Raw genomic sequence first — 15,992 nt, forward strand, 5'->3', positions numbered from 1 at the left:
TTTCATCTAATTCTTCTTCAAGTGTGGCCATATTTTTCTTTGGTCCCATGATGTAGCAGGTTGTTGTTAGATCCTGGCCTGTGATTTGAGGCCCGCCTCAACCCGGTGCTAGCTGCCGCTGTAGGCCCGACTCAGCCCAATGCTAGCCGCTGCAGTAGGCCAGATCTGCAAGACACCAAACCCACCAAATCTCCACCAATGATCCTCCTCCACTGAGCAGCCAACATGAACGGACAAAGCTGAGGCTGATGCTGCCAAGCGGACCAGGTACCACCGATGAGCCCAACGCCTCACTCCAGAGGAGGTAACTGGAAGCCAGTGTAGTCGGCTGATGGTGATGGAAAAGTACTCCTTATTTTGAATACAACACAAGCTGGTAGTGGCAACCTTCTGTGTCTTCTCAAGTGTCCCCAGCACAACCTTACAAATTGCCGATATGATGATACTTTCTGCAACAAAAAATAGCATGGATTGATGTTCAAAACAACAGTTCATTTTTTTATATTTGAATATTTTTTACTTTTTTCTATGAACCATGTAAATGAATCTTTCTAACTATTTCATGTGCTTACTCGTACTGTGGAGCATCATGTAGACATAGTGTGCCACTCTGAGGACATCTGCATCTAACACACAATCGAGAAACTAGCCAGCTGTGTGACACATTGAGGATTTTCACCACCACGTTGCATCTCTGCCAAGACTGCAGAAATTTCCATGCAACAGCGAGACTCGATCACGAGTGGCATCGGCTGACTGTGTTCACATGAGCACCTGGAAAAAACACAACATTGACATTTTTGTGTTTTCCAAATATACATATACATGTAAACTGAACAGCCTGTTTTTTGTTCAGACTTATGTTCATTCAAAGTAGATTAGATGTGATACAATTTATGATTACAGATGTTCTGTATGTGTATTTTAGACAGGTAAGTCTCCATTTAGCATAAACATTTTCACATATTACGCCTGATAAAATTTGACAGATATAGAAGTAAAATTTTCTTTTATTTAGAAATCTTTTCCCCCATCCCATTTGGGTCTACAGCTTTTCAGATAAAGATTTGCAATCATTTGCTTTGAATAAAAAGTGAAGAATTAGCAATCACAAGAAACCGACTTATAAATGATTAAATATATACAGAATGATTTTAGAACAAACTCCTGAATTTAAGTACGCTGTGCTGCTCAAATAATTTTTTTTCATACACAAACACACCGTGCCAGGAATAAATGATCATTTATAAGAAAGTGGTGAGTGAACAAACCATTGTGACGTCCTCCTCAAAGCTGCTGCTGTCAGCTGACAGTTGCAGCTTCATCCTCTTTCTGTCGTGTTCGGCTGGAACATACACGGTTTGGAGACGCTCATTATTTACACCATTAATCTCTTCATCAGAAACTTCCTCATCTTCTTCAAAAACAATCAAATGTCACTTAAATCTTAGCTATAATCGCGCACTATGCCTTCGCTGTCCGTGTCTGCCGTATTGGTAAACAGAGCCGCGTTGCGACACGTACTCGAATGACGTCACATCCGTCGCAGCGAAAAAGTAGGTCAACTCGGAGGTGGAAAATTCAAATTCTCAAATGGGTAACGAAACATAAATCCTTGTTCAGTGTAATTTTATGGTTTGAAAAAAAAAGACAACATGTGGAAAAAGCTTTTTTTTATTCTTCAAGAATATGAAAAACGTCATAGCGTGGAAGGGGCACTTTAAAGGCTATATAGTCTGTGGTGGTTGCGGGTGGGGGCACACGCATGTTCCTTACGACCTCATTGTACAAGCTGAATTTAAGAGCTACAGTACAATTTGTACCTTACACATGATTCTCTCCCGTCTCCTTTATTTGCAGTTACAGGACAGGTACTGCGGTGCGATGCCATCGTTGACATAATTAGTAAGATCCAGATAGTGTCCACCACCAGAGAGCTACATCTTGAAGACTCGCCACTGGCACTCAGAATTCATGCACTGGACTCAGAAGGTACCATGTACTCATTTGTGACAGAAAAGTTGTTTTTCATGTCAGACTGCTAGTGTTAATAAAAAAAAAAAGCCCTTTTGTAAATTGAGTTTATGTTACCAAAGAGTTCTAATAATATGATTCTATTTTCCTTTGGATTTGAATTATATTATTGTTGATCTAAAGAATTCTCATGATTGAGGCAGCTTTAGCCAGCGGTTTCTTTCTGCTCAGACTATTCCAAGACGCTCCTGTTTGTTCCGTTCCATTGGGTATTTAGGGTGGAAATACTTTTGATTAATGAGCCTTAGCTACAACCTGATGTTCCTTCTGATGATGGCTGCTGGGTCTAATGTGGGGTTTTTTTTTTTTTTTTTTTTGCATTGACTAATAGGTGAACTCAAGTGAAATAGATTGCAAAATGTATCGTATAATGGAATGCATTTGGCTTTCTTTTAACTAATTCAGCTACCAAGAGCAGTAAAGTAATTGTGCTCAACCTGGTACACTTCAGCTTAATGGCTTAATCCTTTCGGTTTTGGATTTTTAAATATTAACTATATTCTGCTTATGTCATGTCTTGCATGCACATATATTAATGTAATTACTAGTCTTATGATTTTTTTTTTTCAGGAAACACATTCAGCACCCTTGCAGGTCTGGTGTTTGACTGGACTTTGGTGAAAGATGCAGATATGATCGGATTCTTGGATTCATTACGGTAGTCTTCTCATTGTTTGATATTGAACTCAGTATGAGTTGTCTTAAAATTAATTTTCAGTGAATCACAATTCTCAGTTGAATGATGTAAAACCAGTTCTTAAAATGCCAAAAAATAGCCTTTAATGGAATATTTGTGGTATGTGCCCCATGGAACAATGGCAGACATGAATTAATATCCAAGACTTTGTCATCTGATATTTTTACTGTTTTAAGTTTAAAAGCAAATGACACATTTCAAGTAGATTAAATATGATGGAAACTAAATCATTCTGCTGAACAATCAAACTCCAGCCTCAAATCTCTGCACATCGGCTGATATTGTGACAAAAACATAATCAAGTCAGCTGCCATTGACAGCTGTAAGGTTGCTCACAGAAGCTGGATTTTTGAGAGCGATCTCTTCAAAAAATTAAATACTGAAATGCTGAAATCACAGCAGAGATGGTGCGCTTTCAGTGTCATGATGAACACCCACTCATCAGAGAGTTGCTGACCTCTCACAACAGTAACTGTGATGACATCACTGAAAATACAGTGATGATCTCTATGCATTTCTATAGACCAGGACAATGAGAGATTTTTGTCTGAGGAGTTAAATAAATGAGACCTTTTAATGGGAAAAGAAGCAAACATTTGTGCTGTAGAATAAAGGGGTTTAGTTTGAAGGACATCGTCAGCCAGACTTCACAAACTCTTTTAAAAACAAAGCCCGTTTTTTAAAATGCAGTTTGCTCTTACTTTTGTGTTCCGAAAAAAAAAAAAAAAAAGAGTATCTGTCCTTGCAGGTGACAGAGCTATTCATTATGAATTTTGACACTCATCAGGTCCGCACTAGGCTGCTTCAAGCCGAGCTGAATGCAGCCTTTCGAGGCCGTCAGTGTTCACATGAATACACTCCTGCTTTTGCCCGGCTCATGTGAGCTTTGATTTCCTTGTAACTCTCCATCAAGATTTATGCAATAATTGGTTTAAAAACACTTACCGTGGCTATAAATCTGTATTCAACACTGCTATTTAAACATTGCATTTAATCTGTGGTTCATATGCGTGCTGAACTGTGGGGGCAGTCGACACGCCTCACTGAGCAACTGCGGTTCGTGACATCACTACTATAAACATTAATGTTTTGAGTCTAAAATGCAGAGTAGACATAAAGGTGATGCATCCTACTAAAAGCCTTGTTTAGATCCAGAGGAAAAGACCCATTTCTATGCTCATGACATCACCTTCCTTTTTGGAGAGGGGGCATCTCTGTCATTCATCCACAGACGGTGTGGGAGTGTTTTATAGAATGCAGCCTGGCTCAGTGGGTGTGTCTCACAGAGTAAGCACAGGTACAGATATAAACATTTGTTAACTGTCTCATTAATGTAAAATGTGCCATTTCTTTTTAAACTTGTGCCAACGTGAAAACCAGCCACATAACTGAAAGTTAGATTTATAACCTCATTAATGCACAAATCAAACCCCAATAAATGGTGAATGGGCCACATTTATGTAGTGAATTTCCATCTGAGAGCAGAAGCTTGAAACTGTTCCTCAATTCCACACCCTTCAGCTAATGGACAATAAACTACCGCTAGTTCACGCTGATGCTCTAACGTAATAAAACAAATGATAGACTGCTAGTTGTAAGAGTGCTGATTTTCTAATGCCTTTACTAATATGTTTCTTTCCTCAAGGGTACTTAAATTTTCAGAATCCACATACACTCCCCCTGGATATATCTGAAATGGAACGTGTTGGAAAACAGGGTGATATTATCTTGGTATCTGGCCTGAAAACCGGGAATGCTAAGCTGACTGCCAGAATACGGGAGCCATTGTATAAGGTGCAGTAAGTCACAGAGAACATAGATATTTCTAGCTTGTTTACATTTGCAGATATTTTAAAAGGTCCACTGTGTTTTTAGTCATATGCAATCCCAAGGTTTTCTTGTTCTCATTTTTGAATGGCAAATATCATAATAGCAGAATAAACTGGTGAAAATGGCATTCTCTGTTTAATAAATAAAATCTTTATATCCACACACATGTGCAAATCTTATTTTTATTAATAATACAGAGAACTGTCAAATAATTAAGACCCAAAGCAATCTTAATTTAGAGGAATTCCTCATATGCTTGTTTAACTGATTTGCTGAGGTATGTTGGTGGCACTCTGTAACGATGATTTGTTTTCCGCAGGATGTGGGTTCAGCTGAGGTGAAACTACTGATTTTAGAGAACATCCTGTTGAGTCCTGCACACGACGTTTACATGCTTATTGGAACGTCCATTCGATACAAAGTCCAGAAGATCAGACAGGGCAAGATCACAGGTCTGACTCTTGTCAGTACAGAGTAAAGTTGATTATTTTTATTTTTACTGTAGCTTCTGCTGTCTAAAACTGAATTTAAATAATTGCATCACATTTTTCAAATGCTCTTCATAGGCTTGTGATATCACTCCTTTTGAGAGAAAAAAAAAAGCCAAATATGTGTTGTTGAATCCCTAAAGTTAGGGGCATAACAATGCAACATGACCTAATACAAAATTGTGACTGCACTTAGCTGTTGACAAACATGAAATCTCGATTACAGAGTCCCTTTGCCATAGAAACAAGACTGTCTGTTGGACTGCAGCTGAGGACACGGTTGGGAGGTGCTGAATCATAAAACTGTGTAGTTAGCTGGAGTAGGCCAGTTCTTCTGAGCTCATGTGAACACATTTTTAGTGGATCCCTACAAAGTAATAATATCAGACTTTTGTGGTCAGCACCAGGAGGCAGACACGGTGACTTCCCAGGCAGGCTTCATAATTATGCAATGGCAGCTTCAGCATCTTGAAAGCCTTAGCCACTGCATTTTCAGATTATGCCTACATGCATAATATACAGTCCCTAGCACTTTTTGAGATGGTGGTGTCCATTTTTTATATTTTGTACCAAAATCTTCACAGAATAAACCACTGTTAGAAGCATTTTTTCCTCCCTCATATTTTCTGCCCACGGTGAATTAAAAAGCTCAAAGTCATTCTCCCCAATTAATGTATATGTTTTGGCACATTTTCAAGTCTGTGCTCCATGTTAGTAAACAAACCTAATTGGAAGTTAACAGCATTTTTACACCGCTTCTTAAAATGGGTAAGTGTCTCTCTTTTCAGTTGCTGTTGCTTGATCAGCTCTGTAGAGTTTTATTACTTTTTATATATAGATATATTTTTCAATTACAGTTGTATGGATTATTATTATTGAGTTTATATAATGACCCCTCTTGAGCGTCAAAGCAGATAGCTCAGTGGGGTAGAAGTTGGACTACCACTATGCAGACTTTGGTTCGATTCCTGGTCGCGCTACATGCTAGTGTTCTTGGACAAGCCAGTTCACCTGCCTTGTCCCAGTCCACTCAGTCCGCTGCCTTTGCTTGGGAAAGTAACCTGCGATGTGCTGGCTTCCTGTCCAGGGGGGTGGGGGGGCATCCACCTTACGTTAAAGAATCTGGAAACAACCACTGGCACCTATGGGTCTTACTTGTGTTTCTCCCCTCCATTTGTGTTTGTCCAGAACTCTCTATGCCTTGCGATCAGTATGAGCTGCACCTTCAGAACAGTGTGGTTGGGCCTAATGGAGACTCTGAGGTTCCTGTAGCTACTCTGGATCAGCACAGCTCCACAGTCACAGCAATTCAGCAGGGACATATCAATGTTGTGCTGGATCATAAGAGTATCCTTCTGACAGATTATGTATTGTACATTATTCTCTGTAGCAGTTCTTACAGTATTTTAGCATATTGCCTTTAGGGCTGGATGACACGGTCAGAATGTCTAACTGCAGCTTAACACTGCGTATTGTTTGGTTTCACCAGTGGTGGGCACAGTTATGATAACAAATAATTATCGAAGATAATGTTTTCATTATAGGATTATCTTTTTAGATAACTTTACAAACCATTATCGGACTAATTATCTTCCGATAAATTTTTTGTCTGATAACTTTTAGACGATAACGTAGTAAACAAAGCTGAACAGCGACAAACATTTTTAAAATTTAAAATCATTGAGCACCTACCTGTTAAAAGTTAGCTGCTTCTATGAGAAACTGCTGTATCCTTTGCAGGCAAAGGAGAACCAGTCACAAAAAAAAAAAAAAAAAAATCATTTCTTTTAATACCATACTGATACGCTGGCAATATCACCCAAGTCATCCAGAGGCATACATTTTTAACTTATGGTTCAAATTTTAACCAAACTAATTTCGGACAAGTTATTTAAAATTACTGTCACATCTGAAGTTTTATAAAGTGAAAATATCAGATATATGTTTTAGTTTTAAAGTAATGCGCTAATTTTTAAGGTTTTAGTCAGCACATGCTGTGCCCAGCAGTGCATTATGGGTAGGATAGGGTAATCTCAGTACGTTCATGACAGGACAAATGCATTTCAGACACTCTGTTGAGGCTCCACGGGCAACAGCATTAAACTCTAGTGCCTAAAACTCTCGTGAATATATTCTCTGGGTATATAGATGTTGTTATTGTGTTTGCGTGTGTTAAATTCCACGCATCTTAAATGTAGCAGACATGGATTATCTGGAATTTTGTTTTGGCAAGTTTTCACGGTCTCTACTGCCATCTACTGGCCAGTAGTGTTCATGGCAGTATTCATCTTGAAGTTGGGCAGACACTGTATGATATTTTTAATCACTGTACTCGTTTTCAGTTCAAACTGTACCACAGAACCGCACGGTGTAAAAGTTCAGAGCGCCCGATTTATGTTCTCCCACACTTGTTTCCAGAAGCAAAACGTAAGCTTTTTTTTTTTTTCAAACTTAATTTACAAAAACTCTCGATGGGAGACATCAAAGTTTAAAAACAAAACAACAAAAAAAAACATTACAAGACAGCTCTGCGGTGTTTGCACATGCACAGTGCGAGCAGTTGGACGCTTGTAGCTCTTCAGCAGCAGGATACCCTCTCAACGGCTGACCAGAGTAATATCAAACAGGTTTGATTTTCATTCGACCATACGACCGGCGATCAGGAGGTGGTCGTGAGATTTTAAACACAGCTTGTTACTCCATGTATACTACACGATGCAGGACGTGCGATTGACCTGAAACTGGGTCCAAAAAATTCTCGCACGAATGAAAAATCATCTGAAAAAGGGCCACAACTCGGATAGTATAAAGCCAACATTTATGTGTCAAGACAATTGAGTGCACGTTTTACAATACAATAAAACGTGTGCACAATTATATAATAAAACGTGCGCACATCATAAAACGTGCGCACGGCACAATATCATAAAATGAGCGCACATTCTCTCCAATGCAAAACATTTTGTGATGACACTTCCAGGGCTCTGTAAAAATGCCTGTTTTTACAAATAAAAAATTTTTATATTTTACAAAAGCACATTTATCTGTAAACACCAACACACGTCACATTAACGTGTTGGTTTACATAATGAATGACTGAACCAATCAGTGTTTGGCAGAGGCACATTTTACCCAGAATCCTTTGCAATCTGTCTGTTACAAAACCTCAGAATTAGTGCATTATTCAACATTAAAAGATATGTTATATTTTAACTTTGTACAAATGACCAAATTGACATTAATGGAGTTATTCTATCGGTATTAATGTTATTTAAAAATCAAAACCATAAGTCAGCAGTGCTTTATTTTCCAAGACCTCCGCCTGACCGGAGCGTTGTGATTGGATAGAGAGCTGGGCTTTGGCTGCTCTCAGCTTGCTGCTGTGCTGGAAGCTGTGTAGTAAACAAGAGCTTCTAGCAGGGGACAAGATGTTCAAAGACAGAAGTGCGGGCTCATTGTTTGGGTCTGTTGTCGCTTTTGATGCTACCAGAAGTGATCTTGGTGTTAAAACTCAAATTCAGTTTATTAGTAGTTGCAAATGTACCAGAGACAATGCTGGAATTTATCGGTTATCAGTTATCTGTAACTTCCGATAAATTTTTGGGTGGTTTATCGTTTTATCTTTATCAAAGATAACTTTTCAGTTATCTGATTATCTGTTATCGAAGTTAATTTTTTGGTTATCTGTGCCCACCACTGGGTTTCACATATATATAGTGTAGTACGAGATGCTCCAGCCCTGCTCTCCACATTTAAATAGAGTGGTGCATATTTTTGTGTAATTTGTTTTGGCTGATAATTTGCTGATTAACTGCAGTGTTGAAGGTATTGTTATGCAGTTTCTTCTATTTAGTGTGGCAGTCACCAGTGTCAAACATTTGAAAGTATGTCGTGTATATTAATTTTACAGAAGACACTACTGCAGCTGTTTGGCAGAAATTAAATCAAGGACTATTACAGGTCAGGGTCTGTTTTGCTGCTGATAATTTCTGTTACAAAATTGTGTATCATACAAGTATTTCTGCAAAATTATCTTTTTACTCACATTTTCAGAGCAACTTGGAATAGCAAATGCGCACGCACATAGATTGGAACTTCTTGTCTGCTTTTACTGGAACATGTATTGGTAACGCAGGACACTAAATTGACTCATTCATGTGTATTTAAGAAGACAAATGTGGATATATGCATGTTCAAACTTTGTGGCTTCCAATTTACTGCTGTTGCTTCTCATCATACTATTGAGTGACCACAGTCGATGAACATTATTAAATTTTCCTTAGTAGCAACTTTGTAGGTCTTAGAATGGAAGGAGTTTCTCGCCTCCCCAACAGCACTCTGTATGTGGTTGAACCCGGCTACCTTGGTCAGTTTCAACAATATATCACTTAAAATGTTGCTATAAATATCAGTATCTGTAGTAGAAAAGCTTTAATTGACTTGTTTGTCTTTAATGCCATTTAGGTTTTAAAATTCACCCAGGAAACAGCTGGGTTCTTCAAACGGACAGTGTATATGATGTCATCATTGAAGTATTTGATAAATCCAGCAACAAAATGTATCTCTCTGATGTAAGTACAAGCAAGAAGTTTAAAACATGTCACATTAGTTGGAAATGAGCCATTTATGCCAAAGTTTTGCTTGGAGCAGATGTAATTGTGCATACATCACAGAATTGGGGCTTTAGAGGTGGCTAACATGAAAACCCAATTACATGTAACTGTGGATAAACTTTTTACACACTGACCCCTTTAAAGAAGAGTAGTTTAGTTTTGCACAATTAAACTTTCTGCTGTCATAATTCAAAGATACTCGTTTTCAGTTGTGATTGTAACAAATCAATCAATCAATTTTTTTTTTTTTATATATAGCGCCAAATCACACAACAGTTGCCCCAAGGCGCCTTATACTGCAAGGCAAGGCCATACAATAATTATGTAAAACCCCAACGGTCAAAACGACCACCCCTGTGAGCAAGCACTTGGCTACAGTGGGAAGGAAAAACTCCCTTTTAACAGGAAGAAACCTCCAGCAGAACCAGGCTCAGGGAGGGGCAGTCCTCTGCTGGGACTGGTTGGGGCGGAGGAGAGAACCGGGAAAAAGACATGCTGGGGAGGGGAGCAGAGATCGATCACTAATGATTAAATGCAGAGTGGTGCATACAGAGCAAAAGAGAGAGAAACAGTGCATCGTGGGAACCCCCCAGCAGTCTACGTCTATAGCAGCATAACTAAGGGATGGTTCAGGGTCACCTGATCCAGCCCTAACTATAAGCTTTAGCAAAAAGGAAAGTTTTAAGCCTAATCTTAAAAGTAGAGAGGGTGTCTGTCTCCCTGATCTGAATTGGGAGCTGGTTCCACAGGAGAGGAGCCTGAAAGCTGAAGGACCTGATTATTCAAACCTTATAAGTAAGAAGAAAATTTTAAATTCTATTCTAGAATTAACAGGAAGCCAATGAAGAGAGGCCAATATGGGTGAGATATGCTCTCTCCTTCTAGTCCCCGTTAGTACTCTAGCTGCAGCATTTTGAATTAACTGATGGCTTTTTAGGGAACTTTTAGGACAACCTGATAATAATTACAATAGTCCAGCCTAGAGGAAGATAAATGCAATGAATTAGTTTTTCAGCATCACTCTGAGACAGCCTTTCTAATTTTAGAGATATTGCGTAAATGCAAAAAAGCAGTCCTACATATTTGTTTAATATGCGCTTTGAATTACATATCATGATCAAAAATGACTCAAGATTTCTCACAGTATTACTAGAGGTCAGGGTAATGCCATCCAGAGTAAGGATCTGTTAGACACCATGTTTCTAAGATTTGTGGGGCCAAGTACAATAACTTCAGTTTTATCTGAGTTTAAAAGCAGGAAATGAGAGGTCCATCCATGTCTTATGTCTGTAAGACAATCCTGCAGTTTAGCTAATTGGTGTGTGTCCTCCTGGCTTCCTGGATAGATAAAGCTGGGTATCATTCTGCGTAACAATGAAAATTTAAGCATACCGTCTAATAATACTGCCTAAGGGAAGCATGTATAAAGTGAATAAAATTGGTCCTAGCACAGAACCTTGTGGAACTCCATAATTAACTTTAGTCTGTGAAGAAGATTCCCCATTACATGAACAAATGTAATCTATTAGACAAATATGATTCAACCACCGCAGGCGCAGTGCCATTTAATACCTATGGCATGCTCTAATCTCTGTAATAAAATTTATGGTCAACAGTATCAAAGCAGCAGCACTGAGGTCTAACAGAACAAGCACAGAGATGAGTCCACTGTCCGAGGCCATAAGAAGATCATTTGTAACCTTCCCTAATGCTGTTTCTGTACTATGATGAATTCTAAAACCTGACTGAAACTCTTCAAATAGACCATTCCTCTGCAGATGATCAGTTAGCTGTTTTACAACTACCCTTTCAAGAATTTTTGAGAGAAAAGGAAGGTTGGAGATTGGCCTATAATAGCTAAGATAGCTGGTCAAGTGATGGCTTTTTAAGTAATGTTTTAATTACTGCCACCTTAAAAGCCTGTGGTACATAGCCAACTAACAAAGATAGATTGATCATATTTAAGATCGAAGCATTAAATAATGGTAGGGCTTCCTTGAGCAGCCTGGTAGGAATGGGGTCTAATAAACATGTGATGGTTTTGGATGAAGTAACTAATGAAAATAACTCAGACAGAACAATCGGACGAGGAAAGAGTCTACCAATACCGGCATCACTGAAAGCAGCCAAAGATAACGATACGTCTTTGGGATGGTTATGAGTAATTTTTTCTCTAATAGTCAAAATTTTGTTAGCAAAGAAGTCATGAAGTCATTACTAGTTAAAGTTAATGGAATACTCAGCTCAATAGAGCTCTGACTCGTTGTCAGCCTGGCTACAGTGCTGAAAAGAAACCTGGGGTTGTTCTTATTTTCTTCAATTAGTGATGAGTAGAAAGATGTCCTAGCTTTACGGAGGGCTTTTTTTATAGAGCAACAGACTCTTTTTCCAGGCTAAGTGAAGATCTTCTAAATTAGTGAGACGCCATTTCCTCTCCAACTTACGGGTTATCTGCTTTAAGCTACGAGTTTGTGAGTTATACCACGGAGTCAGGCACTTCTGATTTAAAGCTCTCTTTTTCGAGGAGCTACAGCATCCAAAGTTGTCTTCAATGAGGAATGTAAAAACTATTGACGAGATACTCTATCTCACTTACAGAGTTTAGGTAGCTACTCTGCACTGTGTTGGTATATGGCATTAGAGAACATAATAGAAGAATCATATCATTAAAACCTAGTTACAGCAGCTTTCTGAAAGACTTCTAGTGTAATGAAACTTATTCCCCACTGCTGGGTAGTCCATCAGAGTAAATGTAAATGTTATTAAGAAATGATCAGGACAGAAGGGAGTTTTCAGGGAATACTGTAAGTCTTCTATTTCCATACCATAAGTCAGAACAAGATCTAAGATATGATTAAAGTGGTGGGTGGACTCATTTACATTTTTGAGCAAAGCCAATAGAGTCTAATATAGATTAAATGCAGTGTTGAGGCTGTCATTCTCAGCATCTGTGTGGATGTTAAAATCGCCCACTATAATTATCTTATCTGAGCTAAGCACTAAGTCAGACAAAAGGTCTGAAAATTCACAGAGAAACTCACAGTAACGACCAGGTGGACGATAGATAATAACAAATAAAACTGGTTTTTGGGACTTCCAATTTGGATGGACAAGACTAAGAGATCAAGCTTTCAAATGAATTAAAGCTCTGTCTGGGTTTTTGATTAATTAATAAGCTGGAATGGAAGATTGCTGCTAATCCTCCGCCCCGGCCCGTGCTACGAGCATTCTGACAGTTTAGTGTGACTCGGGGGTGTTGACTCATTAAACTAACATATTCATCCTGCTGTAACCAGGTTTCTGTAAGGCAGAATAAATCAATATGTTGATCAATTATTATATCATTTACCAACAGGGACTTAGAAGAGAGAGACCTAATGTTTAATAGACCACATTTAACTGTTTTAGTCTGTGGTGCAGTTGAAGGTGCTATATTATTTTTTCTTTTTGAATTTTTTATGCTTAAATAGATTTTTGCTGGTTAGTTGGTAGTCTGGGAGCAGGCACCGTCTCTACAGGGATGGGGTAATGAGGGGATGGCAGGGGGAGAGAAGCTGCAGAGAGGTGTGTAAGACTACAACTCTGCTTCCTGGTCCCAACCCTGGATGGTCACGGTTTGGAGGATTTAAGAAAATTGGCCAGATTTCTAGAAATGAGAGCTGCTCCATCCAAAGTGGGATGGATGCCGTCTCTCCTAACAAGACCAGGTTTTCCCCAGAGGCTTTGCCAATTATCTATGAAGCCCACCTCATTTTTTGGACACCACTCAGACAGCCAGCAATTCAAGGAGAACATGCGGCTAAACATGTCACTCCCGGTCCGATTGGGGAGGGGCCCAGAGAAAACTACAGAGTCCGACATTGTTTTTGCAAAGTTACACACCGATTCAATGTTAATTTTAGTGACCTCCAATTGGCGTAACCCGGGTGTCATTACTGCCGACGTGAATTACAATCTTACCAAATTTACGCTTAGCCTTAGCCAGCAGTTTCAAATTTCCTTCAATGTCGCCTGCTCTGACCCCGGAAGACAATTGACTATGGTTGCTGGTGTCGCTAACTTCACATTTCTCAAAACAGAGTCGCCAATAACCAGAGTTTGTTCCTCGGTGGTGTGTCGTCGAGTGGGGAAAAACGGTTAGAAATGTGAACGGGTTGGCGGTGTACACGGGGCTTCTGTTTAGAACTACGCTTCCTCCTCACAGTCACCCAGTCGGCCTGCTTTCCCGGCTGCTCGGGATCTGCCAGGGGGGAACTAACGGCGGCTAAGCTACCTTGGTCCGCACCGACTACAGGGGCCGGCTAGCTGTAGATTTTCCACGGTGCGGAGCCAAGTCTCCAATTCGCCCAGCCTGGCCTCCAAAGCTACGAATAAGCTAGACTTATTACAAGTACCATTACTGCTAAAGGAGGCCGAGGAATAACTAAACATTTCACAGCCAGAGCAGAAAAGTGCGGGAGAGACAGGAGAAGCCGCCATGCTAAACCGGCTAAGAGCTAGTAGCTGCGCTAAGCTAGCGGATTCCTAAAAACACGCAAAGTGAATAATGTGTAAATAATTTAGAGGTGATTCAGCAGAAGGAGTGCTTTAGTTAAGGCACGTGAAGATTACACTGTGAAACAAATCGTAATCTAGATAACTAGATCAATCTAACTGCGCAGATTAAACAGCTAACAGATACAGCAAAACACCGCTGTGCTCCGGAACAGGAAGTGATACAATACCAGCAGTGAGAGAGCCAAATGGTCATCATTGAACATTTTCTGTACAGGTTTTTATCCATAGCAATACCAAATCATGATGTAAATATATTTGTCATTTTCATGTAGAACATCCGAATTGGCACAGATTTCCCTGTGGAGTATTTTGAGATTCTCCAGTCTTCTGCAAATGGATCGTACCATCATGTCAGAGCGATAAAGGATGGACAGACACTCATTGACGCTACACTCAGATCTGTTGTGGATGAAGTGAGTTTTATTGTGACGTTGTCCATTATTTGTACAATTCATTTGGATCAGCTTTATTGTAGTCATCTTTTAGTTTTTCTTCAGAGCCTTTGAACATGCTCTGTGTGCTATGTCCTGTTTCAGAGTGGAGTGAACCATCCCCTCATCAACCCGGTTTATGGAGAACAGGATGTGGAAATCTACAACCCCATCATTCTTAGTCCCAGTATCCTCACCTTTCCATGGCAACCCAAGATTGGAGCATATCAGTATACAATAAAGGTGTTCCATGAGGAACCTCACATTTATTTTCTACATGCTCAAAATTGAAATAAAGGTTTTGTAGTTTACATGGTACTATGAATCCATTATGTTTCTTTTTACAGGCAACAGGTGGGAGTGGCAATTTCAGTTGGTCTTCTTCCACACAGCAGTGGCCTCAGTGACGGTGAAAGGAGTAATGACAACAGTCAGTGACATTGGAGTCAGCATAGTGAATGCTTATGACCTACGTAACCCGCTGCACTATGGCCAGATGAAGGTAAGCCAACGTAGGACACTGTAAGTAGTCTAACATTTTAAAGTGAAATGTTGACATGCAAGGAGGCAGTAGTTCAGTTGGCTGAGAAGTTTGGCTCCCAATATGTAGACCTGAGTTTGATACCTGTTCAAGCTAACTGTGTCTTTGGACAAGACTGTTTGCCCCAGCTGTAAATGGGTACTGACCTTGACTGTGAAAGTGACCTGCTTTGGACTGGCGTCCCATCCAGAGGGAGTTGTAGACACTCTGGCATCATGCTTCTGTATATAGAAATAAGCACCCTGCACCAATGGGCCTAAGGGCCTCTTCAGGCCTTACTTATTCTTTATTTTCTATTGTTCAAAAACCCACACAGCCACCTGCTCAGACCTTTGGTAATCTTTAATCCTTTGTTTAATCTTTTGGTTTTTCATTCAATTTAAATAAGCTGGATAAAGTATTAAAATGTTTTGATTTTAACGCTCTCCAGGTGTTGCCAAAAAATATAATATTGTGGCATATCAAATTGAGTTCAACCTAAAAAAAAAAAAAAAAAAAACTAAATAGCAGTCTGGGCAAAAGGTGAACGTGTTTAGTAATATTTTTTTGGACCACGATATGCTCAGTTCCATTATGGTGTGTTTTGATCCCCCGCTGGCCAAGGCCCCAATGGAGATTATGTTGTGGCAATGTATCCCTCCCTCCCTCACATTTTTAGGAAGAATTTTGTTATAGGTTGGTAACATGCATATTATTATATCATTCAAGCTGGGTCCCATTTTACTAGAGTTTTGGCCCTTTATCAAGAGTTATCATGAGTTGGTGTCTGCATTCTGAAATCAACTATCACATACCTGAAAT

At 39.5% G+C, this 15,992-nt stretch overlaps 1 protein-coding gene across 1 annotated transcript in view; it reads left to right on the forward strand.

The window, feature by feature from the left end:
- The window catches only part of nup210 (nucleoporin 210), a 178,097-nt gene that overhangs the window by 58,151 nt on the left and 103,954 nt on the right, over positions 1-15,992 (forward strand). Inside the window, 6 exon segments of the mRNA XM_034172768.1 lie at positions 9,347-9,415; positions 9,514-9,620; positions 14,492-14,632; positions 14,756-14,893; positions 14,998-15,034; positions 15,037-15,152. Coding sequence (XP_034028659.1) covers positions 9,347-9,415; positions 9,514-9,620; positions 14,492-14,632; positions 14,756-14,893; positions 14,998-15,034; positions 15,037-15,152 — 608 coding nt within the window.

Source organism: Thalassophryne amazonica, chromosome 6 (genome assembly GCF_902500255.1).
Source record: "Thalassophryne amazonica chromosome 6, fThaAma1.1, whole genome shotgun sequence".
In the NCBI taxonomy this organism is placed as follows: Eukaryota; Metazoa; Chordata; class Actinopteri; order Batrachoidiformes; family Batrachoididae; genus Thalassophryne; species Thalassophryne amazonica.